We start from the raw sequence: 16499 nt of genomic DNA, 5'->3' as shown, positions 1-16499 counted from the left end.
CCCCCAGCAGCAGCAGCCAGGTAAGACATCCCCCGAAAATAAGACCTAGTGTCTTTTTTCGTGAAAAAAAAAAAAATAAGACACTGTCTTATTTTCGGGGAAACACGGTAATTACCTAAAGCAGGTTTATACTAATAAACAGAAGTAGATTGTATGTGTAAAAAAAATAAAATCCATTCTCTCAACAGAAAATTCTAAAAAAACTTCTTTAAAATGATATTAGCATAGAATAAATTATTCATTAATATCAACTAATATTTTTTTTCATAATCAATTCGTTAGCCTGCTATTGGCCATTTCAAATTGCAATAGCAGGCTGGCTACTGTACCCATCCACTGCTTGCTGTGCCCTCCTCCCAGCGTGCAGAAGAGAGCTAGGGGATCCAACCACCTAATCGATAATAAGAATAGTTGACAACTATTCTCATAATTGATTATTATCACTTAATGAATTAGTTGGCTGCAGTCTAATCTCATGGTCAGTTCAAATACAGTATATTATTTATATGTGTGTTTACTTTAAGTTGAATGTCATTCATTTTAACAGTTTACTCTTTCCTGCACCCAAACATTGCTGTGGTTTTACATTTTATATTGGTGTTTGAATTTATTATGAGTTATAATATATTGAAAGCTGGCAACATTTACATCATTTGTAATTGCCCCAGGCAGTCATCTTTTTATTTGCTCATCAAACTTCCTCAATGAATGTGTGCTTATGTTTTCATTTAAATGTGTATTGCAGTATAATTTTTTATCAGGTGTATTAACCAGTTTGGTTAACGTCTATCAACCTAATTCAAACTCTGAGACCTTCACTAGTTATAAATAAATAATTAGCATCCGTTGTTTTCCTTAACTGCTGGTCAGTGGATATAAGAACCTGTAGCCAGTCAGGGTTTTGACTTGCTTTCCTTTTTAGCCACACTCTTCTGCTCAGCCTATTGGTAGGATGTTTTAAAATATAATTCTGTTTTCTATAGACAAAAGGGAATAGTCTCTTAACATACTTAAAAACCTATGTAGGCAATACCAGACTCTACTGAAGCTTACAAATTTGTTGTCACTTACACTTTAGGACAATTAAGGCCAATTATGTAGGGGATATTCAAACTCTGTCATCTCAGGTGTCACTGTGGGGGATGAACTGATGGTATTAAAATATATAGTGCTACTCGTATTGAATGTTTACCCTTCAATAAATTACACCAACACCCCTCTTTTGTCAACAGAAAAAGAGCAATTAGAAAAAATGGGGCCTTTGAGGTGCCCAAAACTGCCACCAGACAGAATTATAATTGGGTATGCAGAAAAAAGACAAGATAATGGACTTTTTAGGCATAAACATGACCATATTGAAATATATAAAAACACCTTTATTTAAAAAATGTATCATAAAAATATGTAACACATTTACAAGAGAAAAAAAAAGCAGGAAAAACGGACAGAATTAAAAAACCATTAAACTTAATTTAAGCACATTCATTTTACGTATGTAATATAAAATGTTTTTCTAACAAAGCCTTCTTGAAACCATTTGTTTTCAATTAATTGACATAAATTAGTAAATGTCCCATGCCACACATGTGGTCCTAATTGATTCAGTTGTGAAGAAATTGCAGAGCTGGTTTCAGTAGACTCCATGCATTTCGCAAATGCTTCATCAGGAGGGAGGGAGGTGCGTTGTAGTGATACATGCGCTGATCTGAGAGAAACACAAAAAGCAGAGAATGTGCCAATGTAGTGGAGACCAAATGAAGGGGTCCACTTTCGTAGAGCGGTATTGGCATAAGCGTAATTACTGTGATATAACTGCTCTATCCAGATTACAGTGAGAGTTACTGTGATCTTGGCCTCACACTGTTGAGTAAGACCTTTGTACATTGAGTCTCTTGTGTGGCTGCCCTCTGTTCATTCTACTGTGACTCCGTGGTATCTAAATCTGGTTCTCTCTGCACTTCAGAAACTGCTATTTGAACCCATCAGAGACTTTACTCTCCACGCTTGGTCACAAGGTCACATCAACTCTGCAAAGCGAGTGACTGATCTGGCGGCCTTATTCTGCAAATAGCCTTCTCTGGTTTTGCATAGAGACAAGATGGTGTTGAGGCCTTGGATTTTCTTCTTGCCTAAAGTAGTTTCTGCCTGTTACCTCAGCCAGGGTACCGTTCTTCCATCCCTCTGTCCAGTCCACCCAAAGTAAATTTCACTCCATTGCCTTGATATGTTTTGGCCTGTGAGAGTCTGTCTCTCTAGCCACTGCTTCAGAAAAACTGATTCCATTTTTGTAATTCCATAAGCTTTCACTGGCACCATTTTTAAGGTGGCTCAGACAGACCATCATCCAAGCTTATTGTCTTTTTACAGAAATAGTGTGCAGATACGGTGCTCCTTCTCTGTCAAGGTGTCTGCTTGATCTCTAAGTGCTTTATTGGCTTTTCCGAACTGGGCAACTGTTTCTCAGATTTCCAAGGTTGCCATCTGGTCTTCTGTTCATGGAGTTCCCTATGTTCTACCAGGTGAATGTTGAGGCCTCATCTGATACCAGCTTCTGTTTTTTTCATGGGGCTCTTCCAGGCCAGCTTTTATACAGCAGTTCATTTATTTTCGATAGTAACTGTTTTGCCATCTGTTTATTTTAGAATACCATGTACAAAAAGAAAAACTGTCTGTGCATCCTCTTTAAATAACTATTTTTCAATAGATGGCAAATGGTGCTATTAGTTCCACATTGACTGTTTGTTCTGTTGGCATGGCAAGTGTTTTCAAACTCTCTAGTGCTATAGCATATTGATATTTGTTTGCTGTATCTAGGAAACACTTAATTAAAGAACTTCCATATTTGGAATGTTAAAACAGTTCGGAAGACTGGCCAGTTTTCAAGAAATTAATTTATGCTTCTTAACCCTTTAAAACACAATATATGTTCCAGGTAACTTCACATAGTGCGTATTCCATAGAAATATGCATATATAATTTACACAAAGGGTTACCTATTTAAGAGAATTTAATAACAGGTAATCACATTTTAGTATGTTGGCTAATTAGCCAGTAGTCAGTAAACCAGGACACCATCTCATATGGTAATGCGACTGCAGATTGGCTAAAATTGTCAAATCTGCCACATCTGCTTCCTGTGAATTGCCAAAGCCAGCAAGTATCAGGTTGGCCACATTATTATTATTATTATTATTATTGTTTTTATTATACAGTATTTATATAGTGTCAACAGTTTGTGCAGCGCTTTACAATATAAGGAAGACATTACAATCACAATACAACTCAAGACATGATGGTAAGGAGGGTCTTGTCCATGAGGGCATACGATGTAAAAATGTGGTTTGATTTTACAACTGATCTGTTAGATTAACATAATTAACTAACAATGATATGCCGGATGTATGCTTCTCCCTGCTGCCCCCATCCACCTCCAGAGGGGCTGATAAGGATACTTGGGTTTTCCTCAGCAGTTTTAACATCTATATATCATCAGAGCCTGGCTTTTCAGCATGCATGCTCCTGCTGTCAGTTTTAGTTCTCTCAGATGCCAGTGGCAGGCTTTTTTGGGAGCCACACACAAAAACAGTTCCAAAGCAGTGGTGGCTCCATCTCTTTTTTTCTCAGTGAAGCTCACAGCATATGAGCAGCATGCTAAGCCTAAAGGTAAAGTTGAGGTGCCCTTATTACCTATAACAAACAGCTTAGCACACTTCTATACTCCACATTACTGCTCATCACTGCCCTGATCACATAGCTATCCTGAACTGTCCTGTAGTCAAGAACAGTAGTCCAGCTGTCATATGTCCTTGCAAAATAGAGAGTGCTTTGGAAGGCAAAACTTGTCATGTGTAATAAGGGCACTTTTAAAAAGTGGAAAATCTATTAGCCTTTATGATTCCACACTGCTGAAAAGGTTTTAAGTAACAAGATGTGACAGTGTTTCTTTAACTACCATTTTCCTCTGCAGCATAATGCTTGGTTTAAAATGCTGGGTGCCCTTGCTGACCATGCAGAATTCATTCCATTTTGCACAAAGAATCAATATTTGCCCATGCTACAAGTATTGAAGGAATTTTGTCACGTGGAGTTCAGATCTAATCTACTTTTTTAAAGCTTTACTCCAAACAGCTAAATACACAGATTAAAACACATATGTATGAAAGATGTTTACTTGCCAACATTTAGGTAGGCAGGAGACCTGATTTTCCTCTTCTGCAGTTAAATAACACTTACAGGTTTTGTTCCTCGCCCAGCCTGTGACTGGACAGTGAAACGAAAAGCAGCAGACTGATATGTTTATCTCTCTCTCACTCTGCTCCCTTCTCCTTTCAGCATGCTCCTCGCTAGCACATAAGCCACAGAACAATTTATTGGATTTATGTGCCGATTCTATTCTTTCAGTCTCTGCAAGGGACTGATACCAAGTCAAATTCAGGTCCTTTCACTGCTTACATTTATTATACACATTTAAATGAATGGTGTATCAATGAATGCAAAGCTGCATTCATTTGTGTAATTTTTTGTATTTGTAAATGAAGTGGACTAATTGCAAAAAAATAAAGGCTTTGAAAAATGAGCAGGGCACAGGATACTACTACTACTAGCATACCACCCGAACAGCAGCCATTGGTTCAGCCATGAATCATCACTATCCCTGCCCTCTGTAATCAAAGAGCACATTACAAAGCACAGCTTTTTTTTTTTTTTTTTACATGTGCATCATTACTACCTTGTAGTCAAATCGGCTTAATGTAAAAGAAAAAATTGGACAATATAGTGGACAATATTGTGTGGGCATAGCCGATAGCTGCTAGATTCTGGCTCTTATTTTTCCAGTGTAGCATTAAAAAAAGAAAAACAATCTTATTCAGACTTCAATGGGCTTTAATATTTGTTCGTGAGATTGATTTCTCTCATGGCAACTTTTATTATCTTCTTTATTTTTATTAGTAACAATACAGGTAAGATGGCATGGTAAACCAAAGGTAGCTATAATTAAACTACCAGGAATCTCCAGAAATATCACTAGATGATCACAGCAGCTTGTGCACAGTACCTTGCATGAAGGACTAAATCAGCTTGCAGTAGTATTTTCTTACAAGTTGTAAACTTTCCCTGTGCAATAACAAGCCACTCCAACTGCCAGAGGCTCTTGAATGCATTTTTAAGATTCAATTCCTAGGTTTAGTGTCACTTTAACATGTCAGTTTTCCGGAATTGTTTTAAAGAGCCTAGTGTTTTAAACAGATTGTGCCTTCATTTCAGTTCTATAATGTGAACTTTTTTTTTAGAAAGAATTATCTTTTCTACACATTCATAAATCACACTTCTGAATGGAGTAAAATGAATGTCTCTTGTTGTATCTGCTCATGCTTGTAGATAAGGAGAAAAGCTCTTCAGCCATGCTGTGTGTAATGTGCTCAGCATCTTAATATAATGTTCAATTGGTCCTTTAAAAACGTTTTGACCTTAATTTGAACTGTAACTGAAGGTGATGGTGAAAGAATGGTGCAACTTGGAATATTTGCTTTATTTATTCAAATGGTCAGAAAGACATGTTTGTCTAATAGGACAACCATCATGTGCACTAATGTCTTAAAGGAGAACTATGAGGTGAGTGCTTTTCACTTACCTCAAAGTTCTAGCCGACATGTGACAATAAGACTGTCACAGGTCGGCTTAGTAGATCGAGGGGTGAGCGAACACACACCGGCGTTCGCTCACCTCTCGATCCTGTCACGGCTCTCTGCCGTGACAGGGGAGGGGCGGGGACAGCTGGCTCTGCCTCAAGATAGGCAGAGCCAGCTGTCAGTCACGCAGCTGGGCGAATTCAGACATAATTGACGGGATCCGCTTCAGCTGCGGCGTCTCAGTATACCGCGAGCTACAGCTCGCGGTATACTGAGCCTAGGATGACGGGAGGACGCTAGTTTGTGTCCTCCCGTTACCCTAAGGAGAACTATAGGGAAAAGCCTTAACCCCATAGTTCTCCTTTAACTATTACTGTAAAATGCATAATGACTAATATATTATGCCTAGCCTTTGTATTATTCCAAATGTCAGTATGTCTTTAAGAATGGTTACTTATCCCACCCTTGTGAAAAGTGTATTGTGGAAGCATAATTACTGACAACTAATGTTAGTAAAGTTGGCAAACAAGCTTAACTGTTTGCAATAAAATGTCAATGGCAGCCTCTCTCTCTAATGCTAAAGCACCATGCAATCAGGAAGAAGTGACATTTTTTTTTTAAAAGATGAGTTTATTAGGTGAACATCCGCTTGATAGCACATACTAGCTTTTTACCTTAACTCTGATGGCACCCTTCATAGATTGAGGTCCTGGACTACTTCCTCTCATCATCACCCCATAATCCATTACAGTCATTTTCAGTTTAAGGATGGGCACAGTAGTCTAGTTCTGCCCTCTGACTCCTCCTTTGGGATAAGTAGAGAATGTAGGAAGCTTTTTGGCAGCTTAGAGTCAAACAAAATGTTGATCTTGAGGAAAGGATTTCTGTAATGGAACACTGCATGGGACCAGCATGTGCTTTTTGTCATCTGACATGCATAGTCCATGCACGAATGATTTCATCAGAATCATCTGTATTGTGGGTTTCATCTGTTTTGGGGGTTTTTTTGTTTTGTTTTTAAATATGGATAGCTCAACCAAAATCCAAATTAGTTTTTCCTTCACAAATAGGTTCTATCTTGGTTTTTCTAATACGGTAGTACACACGACACTTCATAATAAGCAGGTAAAGTCCACATACAGATCTTTCAAAAATGTCCTTTCAATCTTTTAACTATTTAAAGGTTTGTTGTGTTCCTTGTATTTTCATAGCTGGATAGAACCAACTCCTTACTAGGTCAAGTTCATCAGCCATATCAATACCTCATTGAGTCTGTGCGCCAGAGGGATATACAAATAGACATGTTGAAGGACCAAGTGTCAAAGCTGGAAAAAGATGTCAGGTAAGCACGTTTGTTTTCAGCTATTAATGTCATAGACTGTAAAATTTATAGGGGAAATAAAGAGGATGTGAAATAACAAAAGCAATGGGTTAAGTCAAGATGAAAGTGGTTTCTTCTGATTTTAAGTGTGTAGAGATAATAGCAAAGAAAAAAAGTAGCCCATAATGTACATCGAATGGGGTGCTGTGGTAATATTGCTTTGACAAACTGATCAGTGAATGGTAAGTAATCTAGCGTACAGAAATACACAATTTAGTTTTATATTACGTACAACTAGTGAAGATTTCCACTTCCAAAATGGCATAATGAGGAAATCTTGGGATTTTTTTTCTTTGGTATTGTTTTTGCAGTATTTGTTAACAATAGTAGCACATATGTTATACCATTGTGGCAGTACTGTATATTTTATATAATGTATATTTTTCTTGAGTAACCTAAAAAGGCTGTTTATCACTCCTCATGCATCTACCCCAGCAGGCCTCCTTCCTAAACTTCCTAATGCTGTAATTCCACCCTCACTGACCTATCCTATTTCTGCCCATTCCACATACCTTCACACTGCAGTAGCTTATGCCTGTCCAATAAGGCATTACATTCCCCATCTGCCCGTTGTCTGTAAAAAATATGGCAGTGGTGTCGTTTTCTTCTGGTCTGTGAGATTAAGGTGCTGGTCCATGCTCAAAATTATGACATGCCATGTTCTGTTCCAAAAAGAAGGCTACCACAAAGAGAAGACAGCCAGGCCCAGAGAACATAAAATATGCGGAAAAGCAATTGTAGGGCCTCATTCACACGAAAAACGGCCGGCACGTACAGCTCTGTGCTGCGTGCACGGCCGTATCGGGCAGCTCCCGGGAAGGACAGTTGCTGCGTGTGATACGCAGCCCTGTCCTTCTCTATGGGACTACGCAGCCATACGCCGCCCTACACTCACCCACCCTGCACGTCCGTGCGGGTGTCCGTACTCGTACGCTGACAGGATGGATCCTGTCTGCGTCTGAGCCGGGACACCAGCACCCATACGGACCTGCACTTGGGGTAAACGTAAGGCGGCGTACGGCCGCTTAGTCTCATAGAGAAGGACAGGGGCTGCGTACTAATCACACGCAGCACCTGTACTTACTGGGAGCTGCCCGATATGGCCGTGCACGCAGCACGGAGCTGTACGTGCCATCCGTTTCTCGTGTGAATGAGGCCTAAAAAGCACTGGCTTAATACGTGGGCATTGCACGGTATGCAGGCATTAAAGTGTGGAATAAGTGAAGGTACTGAAACCTTGCTAGCTAGATATATGCAAAAACCGCTGAGGGTTTAATAACCTTTTAAAACCCCCACCCTCTTTTGCTTACACATTATAATATCAGCTGAGGTTAGGTTGATGTGAGTTTAAGTTTGATAGGCACAACTATATTTTTATTATGAATTATGTGGTGTTGATGTTTTTTGTTCTATAATGTTTTCTCTTGTCCCTTAAAGTAGCCCTGCATTTTGCAAATGCCAAGCAGGCTCACTTATAGCACCCTACTTCCCTCCCCTACTATCCTTTTTTCCCCCCCAGAGCAAAGTAAAAACCTTAGACAGGTCCGAGGACGCTCCTCACAACCCCTCATGACAGCGATTAGCCACTCAGTCACCCAACACTGTATCATGGAAGGAAGGAGAGAGTGTCACATACTCGTCATACCTGGAAATACTTGCCTGGGCAAAGTACAGGTTTGCTTCCAGTTTCTGTAGGCTTCAATGCTAGTGACACCTAACACTCTTAAAACCTAATGTACTAGAAGTGCCATGGTAAGATTCAAACAAAAGGAGAACATTTAGTACTTTCTTAGATACTGACTTGAATAAGTATGTAGATCAGAAGATTTGACTTAACTCCAACTCACCCTGCTGCATATGATTTAGAAGTAGTTGAAGCCATGGACAGCCAGGTAACCAGCACTTTGAAAAGGCAGTCAGCAATGACAGCATACAGGTTTCCTTTAGCATCACTTTATGAAATATTTTTAAATCCTCCTTATTGACACAAGCCTGTTGCTCATTTTACTTGGTGTAGCCATCTTCTAAATGAGGAGAGCCATTTTATTGATTGAAGACTAATGTACTTTAGTGGCATTTCACATTCATAATGATATGATTAGCATTATTCACATTTGTTTAGCTCACATAATGGCTGCTGAGATTGGCCTTGGCTCTGTGCTCAATTCTTGTACTTCAATACAGTTCCAGCTGTCTGCCCTTACAGGTGCTTATCCAGCTACTAGCAGAGTGATGGGATTATCTTTTAGTTCATTAATGTGTGTTTTATCCACAGTTAATAAGAACTTGGTTGCCAATATTGTGTTCTGTTTATTTAACTTTCTGGTTATTCATCCTGGCTGCATTTGGCGTGTTTGGAAGACATGTCATTGTTCTTCACCATTCATCAAATTGTATAAACGAAATAAAGCTTTCTCGGTTTTGCTGCCCAATAAGCTTCATAAGACTGCAATCTAAATTGAAGCCAAAAGTGCATAGCAACAAAAACATTTTCATGAATGAACTTCCTTTTGCAGCATAATATTTTAAGCCCTTAAAGGCTGGATTCACACATGTGTGTGGCACATTAACACATGGGTATATGTGCATTTTAGTGTGCTGATATTCATTTTAAATGGCACCCCAATGCACAATACAGTACACATGCAATAATGCAACATGCCTAAAAGCACCAAAATGCACGTGTACATTAATGCATGCATTAGTGAAGAGTGCAGATCTATGCGATGATTGGCAGTGCATTTTCAAACCAAGGCATAGAAGTGGGGGCTAACTTTCACAAAGGTGGACTCATGTAGCAGAGCCCTAAGTGTTTAAGTCTTGCCTTCGCTTTGGCTGACAGAATGCATAAAGGGATACTATAATAGTTTGGGGACAGTTCTATTACATTTTTACTGGCGAGATCACCTGGTGAAAAGTAAAGTCTGCTGTACTTGCCTGCCTTCCAGCAATGTAACATCCACTAGCTCCCTTATCACTACGGACATTTTCATCCTGCCTTCTTCTTGATTGGCCAGCCCAGGACGACGTAACTCCCCGCACATGCGTATGGGAATTATGTCATTTCGGCACTCAGGGCATGCCAAAATTGTACACTGAGCTGGTCATGCACATGCCTACGTTTATCAGGAACATTGCTCGCAGACAGAAGAAGAGCTTTTATTGCAAAAGAGAAATATAGGGTCTCTTCTACAATTAAAGGAGAACTATGGGGTTAAGGCTTTTCCCCATAGTTCCCCTTAGGGTAACGTGAGAACACAAACTAGCGTCCTCCCGTCACCCTAGGCTCAGTATACCGCGAGCTGTAGCTCGCAGTATACTGAGATGCCGCAGCTGAAGCGGATCCCGACAATTGTGCCGGGATCCGCCCAGCTCTGTGACTTCACCTTCACCCATCCCCTCACCTCTCAGCATAAACTTTTATGTTGCTGTGTACCTATATGTCCCAAGAACTGGACTAAATGCTAAATAAGTATGCACCGACCTAAGTATATGTAACAATATGTTACTGCTACTTCATGTATGTGATTATTGTTACTGTTGTAGAACATTACATGTATACTAATAAGGGTGCCATGATTAATAGCAGTATGTGGCTTATGGTATACTTTTTGTGTGTGTAAAATATGACCTAACATTTGCTTTATTAGTGATATTTAGCAGTACTTTGTCATTCCTTTAGTGCCTAACTTAACTAATGTTTGCATTTCTGAAGCTGAAACTACAGTATTGTTTTCAAGGCAAGCAGATTTCGTCAGATAGTATATGCTGCTGTCTTAACAAACCATTGCATTGGTTAGGTACTATAGGATTTTAGATACATCTGTCTTACGTAGGAGTGTCTAAATGAATAGTCACTAATGAAGCGTTATCTTCTAGAGTCTCCTAAATACATTTTTTTTGTGAACACAAATATATGTATCACATTTATGATCAAAGATTGTTCTCAGCAACAGACACTGAATGTTTGGCGCTTTTCCCAGAAACTTAATCTTGGCAAGAAAGAACCAAATATTCCAATAATGGATAGGGAGGCTGAAAGGTACTTAGGGAAGCCTAAAGGGTATGTAAAGTTTACTCCTACATTGTAAAATGGTTGCATTTTGGTGTTAAAAAAATCTTTCTCTTATAAATAAACAATAATATACTTCTATAAGCTGCATATTTAAAGTGAACCTGAACTAAAAAATTGAAGATGTGCTATGTTATGGGAAACATGTACAAATGTCAATTGTGCTTGAGCAGTACCCAGAAAAATCTCCCTTCTGAATCCCTCCTGGAAAATAGCAGTACACTTCTGTACCTAAAGCCTCATAGCCTGTACCTAAAGCCTGTATATCTGTAGTGGAGGTGCATTGCCTCCACGGCCCTTTTTAAAATGAATGTGCTGCAAAACACCTCAATACACAAACATTTCATGCAGACTGCATTTTTTGTAGTGCACTGCACAGCATGCACTGTGGTGTGTTACAGTGCTTTGCAGCAATACACATGTGTAAATGGGGCCTTAAAAGTTGTATGATTTGTTAAATATTGGAAACCATTGGAAACATTTTGTTATATCTGTTTGATCAATAAAAAAAACCAACTGATGTTGATGTGAGAAATTCAGAACTGTCCTGTGTTTTCTCAAACAGCACTCATAGTTCTCATCTTGGACTACAGAATGATTAGCCTTTATGTTGTAAAGATCTGAGAGCGTAAGTGGCTGAGTAGTTTAGCAAAGGGCAAATGGGCAGGGCTGACAACACTTAGCCCACAAAAATGCTTTGTGTTTGAGCCGACGGCAGAGTTCCATTTTTGGCAGATCAGAAGGCATTTTTCTTTACTTGCAGAGTCCTTATGTTCATGTATTGCAGGGATGTGCTTTTTTCGGGGTGTTTTGCCTTGACTCTCCAATGGCCAGAGCAGTTTGTTTTTAGTCCTAGTGACTGTGCACATGATTATTACTATTGATTTAAAAGGGTATAGTTTCACTGTACTGTTTGAACTTTGAAATGTTAGCAGACTTGTTTGTAGTCATGAGCTGAACATTTAATCCCATTTAGATACCAGAGTTTGTTAACATTCATTTACAATAGCAATCGTGAGTACAGTGTGATAAATTGATTATTCATTGTAGTGTAGACAATCTCTCTGCGGGATCTTCTGTGAAAAGAAAAGAAAATATTTATCACCTTACTTGTGGGACACTTTGTGCAGACATGATTTATTTACTGTATATCTGCCTAGTTACAGATACCTTGTGATAGACGGCCTATTTTCTCTCTAAATATTTTTTTTAATTGGGATTTTCTTTCCAGCGTTAAGGAGGAGCACAATACTTCCCTTTTAGTCGAGCACTTTTGTCAGTGTGTTAAGGATTACTGTGACATGTTATCATAGCTCTAATAAAGAAACAATATAGATGGCATGCTTCCCTGACACGTACAGTTGTAAAGATAAAATGCCTGCACACTGTGTTATCATAACATATGACGGTACAGCTATAGAGGTCTTGAGAAAACACTGTTTCTTACCCTTGTAAGACCTAGCCTCTATTTTTCTAACACTTTATTTAATGTAACAATGAAAAGTTCAATGTACATACGCTTGTATTGTTTGGAAACACAATGAATGTGTTAGTCCTACCACTGTAAGACTTTTAACGGATGTTTCCTTTGTTTTTGTATTCATTGGGTTGACTATCCGTAAAATACAGGCTTGATTTGTCTTTTAGTCTTGTGTTCTCATGGGCTCAAAAAGAAAAACCTGCGGTGTAGAAAAATAGCTTCATGGGTCCCAATAAAGGGACTGAGGCACCCTCTGCCCACAAATATGCCCACACCATAAGCTTATTTCATCTTGGCACTGTTCTTATTTTTCTCTTCTTCATCTCCCACGTTTGCCTAACCACAGAGTCTATCAAAGTGCTAAGAGAGGCTCATTGAGACTTTCATGCTGCTACTGGCATCTCCATGGTTAGTAATGTTTGTTGCACCAGTAGCTATGGCATCGGATTCTTGTAAGTTTATTAAGTAAAATGAGAGAAATAGCCAAATTTGTTGGTACCCTTATACGAAAGAAGAACCTGAATTTTCTCTGAAATAGCTTGAAACTGATCAAAGCTTTTTTGATGACGGGACCTTTAACCTAATATTTTGTTGCAGAACCTTTAGATGCAATCACTGCCAACAAACAGTTTTCAGTAGGTCTCAATGAAACTTCTGCATCTGCAACTGGTAGTATGGCCTACTCTTCTGCACATTGTGCAGAAGTCGCCAACTGTCTGCAGAGTCAATAGATACAGACCTCCAAAGTTCGTAGGGCCTTCAGATTGGCACAACAACAGTGTGTAGAGAGCTTCATGGCATGGGTTTCCATGGCCGAGCAGCTACATCCAAGCCTTACATCACCAAGTGCAATGCAAAGCGTCAGATGCAGTGGTGTAGCGCACGCCACCACTGGACTCTAGAGAAGTGGAGATGTGTTCTCTGGAGTGACGAATCACGCTTCTCTGTCTGGCAATGATACCATTAAAGTTCATGTGCATGTAAAGGCAGGTGTCCCAATACTTTTGGCAGTATAGTGTAGTTGTTGGCCCTTGGTTCTCAACTGGTAGGTCGTGACCCAAAAGTGGGTCGCGACCCCGTGTTTAGTGGGTCGTCGCATGCCTTCCACTTTTCTAGGTGAGAGGCTCCTCAGCCTCCCCCTAGCGCAGCACTGTCCATTCTTACACCGAGCAGCCATTCACAATATGCTGCCCAGCGCCGAGTGTTAACTCGAGATGGGGTGGGCTTGACATTTGGCCGCGAAGGAGCTCCATCCATACATGCATTGCTTATAGCTCCTTCGCATGTCCTGGAGAGGTGCCTGGACGGGAGTGGCATCACATTCTGGCTCCCGGCACGTCTACAGGCACACATATGAGCTGCACAAGTGTAACAGGTGCACTCGATCACTCACCTGTTCCTCGTTCCAGGACTCCTCCCCCACTCCCTAGTTAAGGCTGAACGTTACACTTGCCTGACGTTCGAGCAAGTGTGAAGACGCCAGGCAAGTTCCTGTATCCCAGCACCGAACCTCTTCCTCTTATTGGGCCGGACAGAGCCCCTCCAAAACCACCAGCACATCCTGCTTCGACTTCTCTCCAGCCCTGCAATTCGGTCTCCACTACCTCCTTCATCCCCAGCTTCAGCAAGGACTATTACAATCCGGACTGCATTTACTCTAAAGATCCACCGGAGGGCACCAACATTCTCCTTATCATTCCCATCAACTAAAATAGCAGTAAGCATACCACAGACTGTGATTTCCAAATGCTTGCATATTGATAGAACTGTGCATAGGGATAACTTGATTGCTCCCATTGATTGTTGTCATCCTTCACCCCACTAATCTAAAAGGACTACTCCCTACAATAAAACCTCATCTATTTTTCATGCTAAGTAATTGTTGCCTAACTCATTACCATAAGACTGTAAATTCACTGTGGTGTAGTATTGCACCCCCTCCTCATACTTCTGCAGCTGTGATCCTCCACCTAAAATAAGACCTGTGGGGTCTGGTTGTTACAACAAGCAGCCCACACTCACAATGCTGTACGAGATCCATTGCAGTGCGACTTGGGTCGCAACTTAATGACCAAGGACAAATGTGGGTCCTGAGGTTACACAGGTTGAGAACCACTGTTGTAGGCAATAGTGTATCTTTTTTTCATGCTTTCTTTGCTTTTCTGTTTAACATTTCAAAGGCACGAGACGCTTGTGTTTTATCACTACCAGACAGAACAGCCAGGAAGATGACACCACTTTCTCTGTTAGAGTTAAAGAATACAGTGGTGTCACTACTCAGCAGGCAGACAGTAGTTTCCACAATGATGTTACACACTGAGTTATCTGTTCAGTTCTCTCTTTTCTTGTCAGTGCATGTACATGAAGCAAGATCTGCCGCTGCCCCTCTGTTGTCCAGTCTGAATGCTGCTGTGCAGGGGATGGCAGAACCTGACCTCAAAGCAGATTCAGCTACTTATGTTAATTGCAATGGTAATTAATGCAAAGTAGCATCAAATTGTGTTTTACATCTGTCTAAGAGTTCAGCTGAGCAGTGCAAAAAATGTGGTAATTCTTAGCCTTAAGCAGAGTCTGACCCAACATTTTGCAGTCATAGAAAATCTGTCAAAACAAATGCTTGCATATTGCTTACAGAGCTATTCATCAAACTTAAAAATGTATCCAAAATGTGTTTTTTGTTGTTGTAGTTTTGGATAGAGTGTGGAAGGGTTAAAACCTCTGTTTTGGCTTTCACTGCTTTGAGGATCACTGTTCAGAATATCCCTTTTTTGTGTGCTAATGACTGTCCCCCATATTGAGGAAAGTCTGTATCATGGAGAGATTTCCCTCCGTTGTGCCTAGCGTAACTAGTGCCACCTGGGACTGAAAATGAAGGAATGTCTCACTATTGTGAGCTAAACAATAACAATATGACACACTATTTTCAACTACCTATATACAGTTGATTAGCCTCCCTCTGAATAAATGTCAGACTTCGGGTAACAGGTCCCAAAATCTCAAAATGTCCATTGGTTATGACACTGCTATAGTAGCATCAATTTGCAAAGTAAATGTGTCTTGTACAGTCTTAGCCTGCTGTGCAACGCCATGATCTTGCATCACAAATGAAATGTTTGCTCTAGGATGTTTCATATAACAACAAAAGGTTAAACATAACATACTGTACCTGATCCCTGGAGATTTTTATAGAGGCTTTCAGGTTGCTTGTTTAGTGAATCATGCACAAGGACTCTTAATGGGGAAAGACAGTTTCTACAGTTGTGAAAAGTTTTGCATTCAACAAAATAAAATTCACTGACTAATTATCTACACATACAGGAAAGGCATAAAATGCGTCATGAAGGATCAATTATTGTATGCATATGTAATAAAAGCAGCCACTCAGAACTAGTTGAGCTTTTTTTTTTTTTAATTGGCGGGCAGTACACAGTTTCCTGCACCAAATGTTACGGACCGTTAGTACACTGCAGTTCTACCCCATACTTATATTTCCTGTAACTCCTATATATTTTCTTGTTGTCCTTTGTGTGCAAAAAAAGAAAATTGCATTAATTGGGTTATTTATTTATTTTTATCACTGGGAGGTTGTATTGTAGATCTGTGGGTTATTTTTTTATTTTTTATTTCTCAATTCCTCATTCTCTAGTGGGTCCCCCGCATCCTCTCTTCCCCTGCACGGGTGTCTCCATCAGCTAACCAGCTGCTGTGGAGGCACCCGTGCGTGCTTGTTCACGGCCGTGCCCGCGAGTGGCTGTGTGCGTCCATAGACACACACAGCCCTTCAGCAGGCCACGCCCTTCCTCTCCACCCTGACGGTAGAAGGAGCCTATGGCTCCTTTTCTTTCAATCTCATATACCCGGAATCAGGACGTTCGGGACAGAGGATCACTGCAGGGACTGGCGGCAGTGACAGGGAAGTGGGGGGGGGGGGGGGGG

General features: G+C 40.2%; 1 protein-coding gene across 1 annotated transcript in view; it reads left to right on the top strand.

The window, feature by feature from the left end:
• PIBF1 (progesterone immunomodulatory binding factor 1) overlaps window positions 1–16499 on the top strand; it is a 134115-nt gene that overhangs the window by 91540 nt on the left and 26076 nt on the right. The window contains exon 15 of the mRNA XM_018568431.1: window positions 6842–6972. Within this exon, the coding sequence (XP_018423933.1) occupies window positions 6842–6972 (131 nt within the window). The remainder of the gene's footprint in view (window positions 1–6841; window positions 6973–16499) is intronic.

Source organism: Nanorana parkeri, unplaced genomic scaffold (genome assembly GCF_000935625.1).
Source record: "Nanorana parkeri isolate BGI_ZX_2015 unplaced genomic scaffold, ASM93562v1 scaffold1186, whole genome shotgun sequence".
Taxonomy (NCBI): Eukaryota; Metazoa; Chordata; class Amphibia; order Anura; family Dicroglossidae; genus Nanorana; species Nanorana parkeri.
This window is presented reverse-complemented; position numbering and strand designations above follow the sequence as displayed.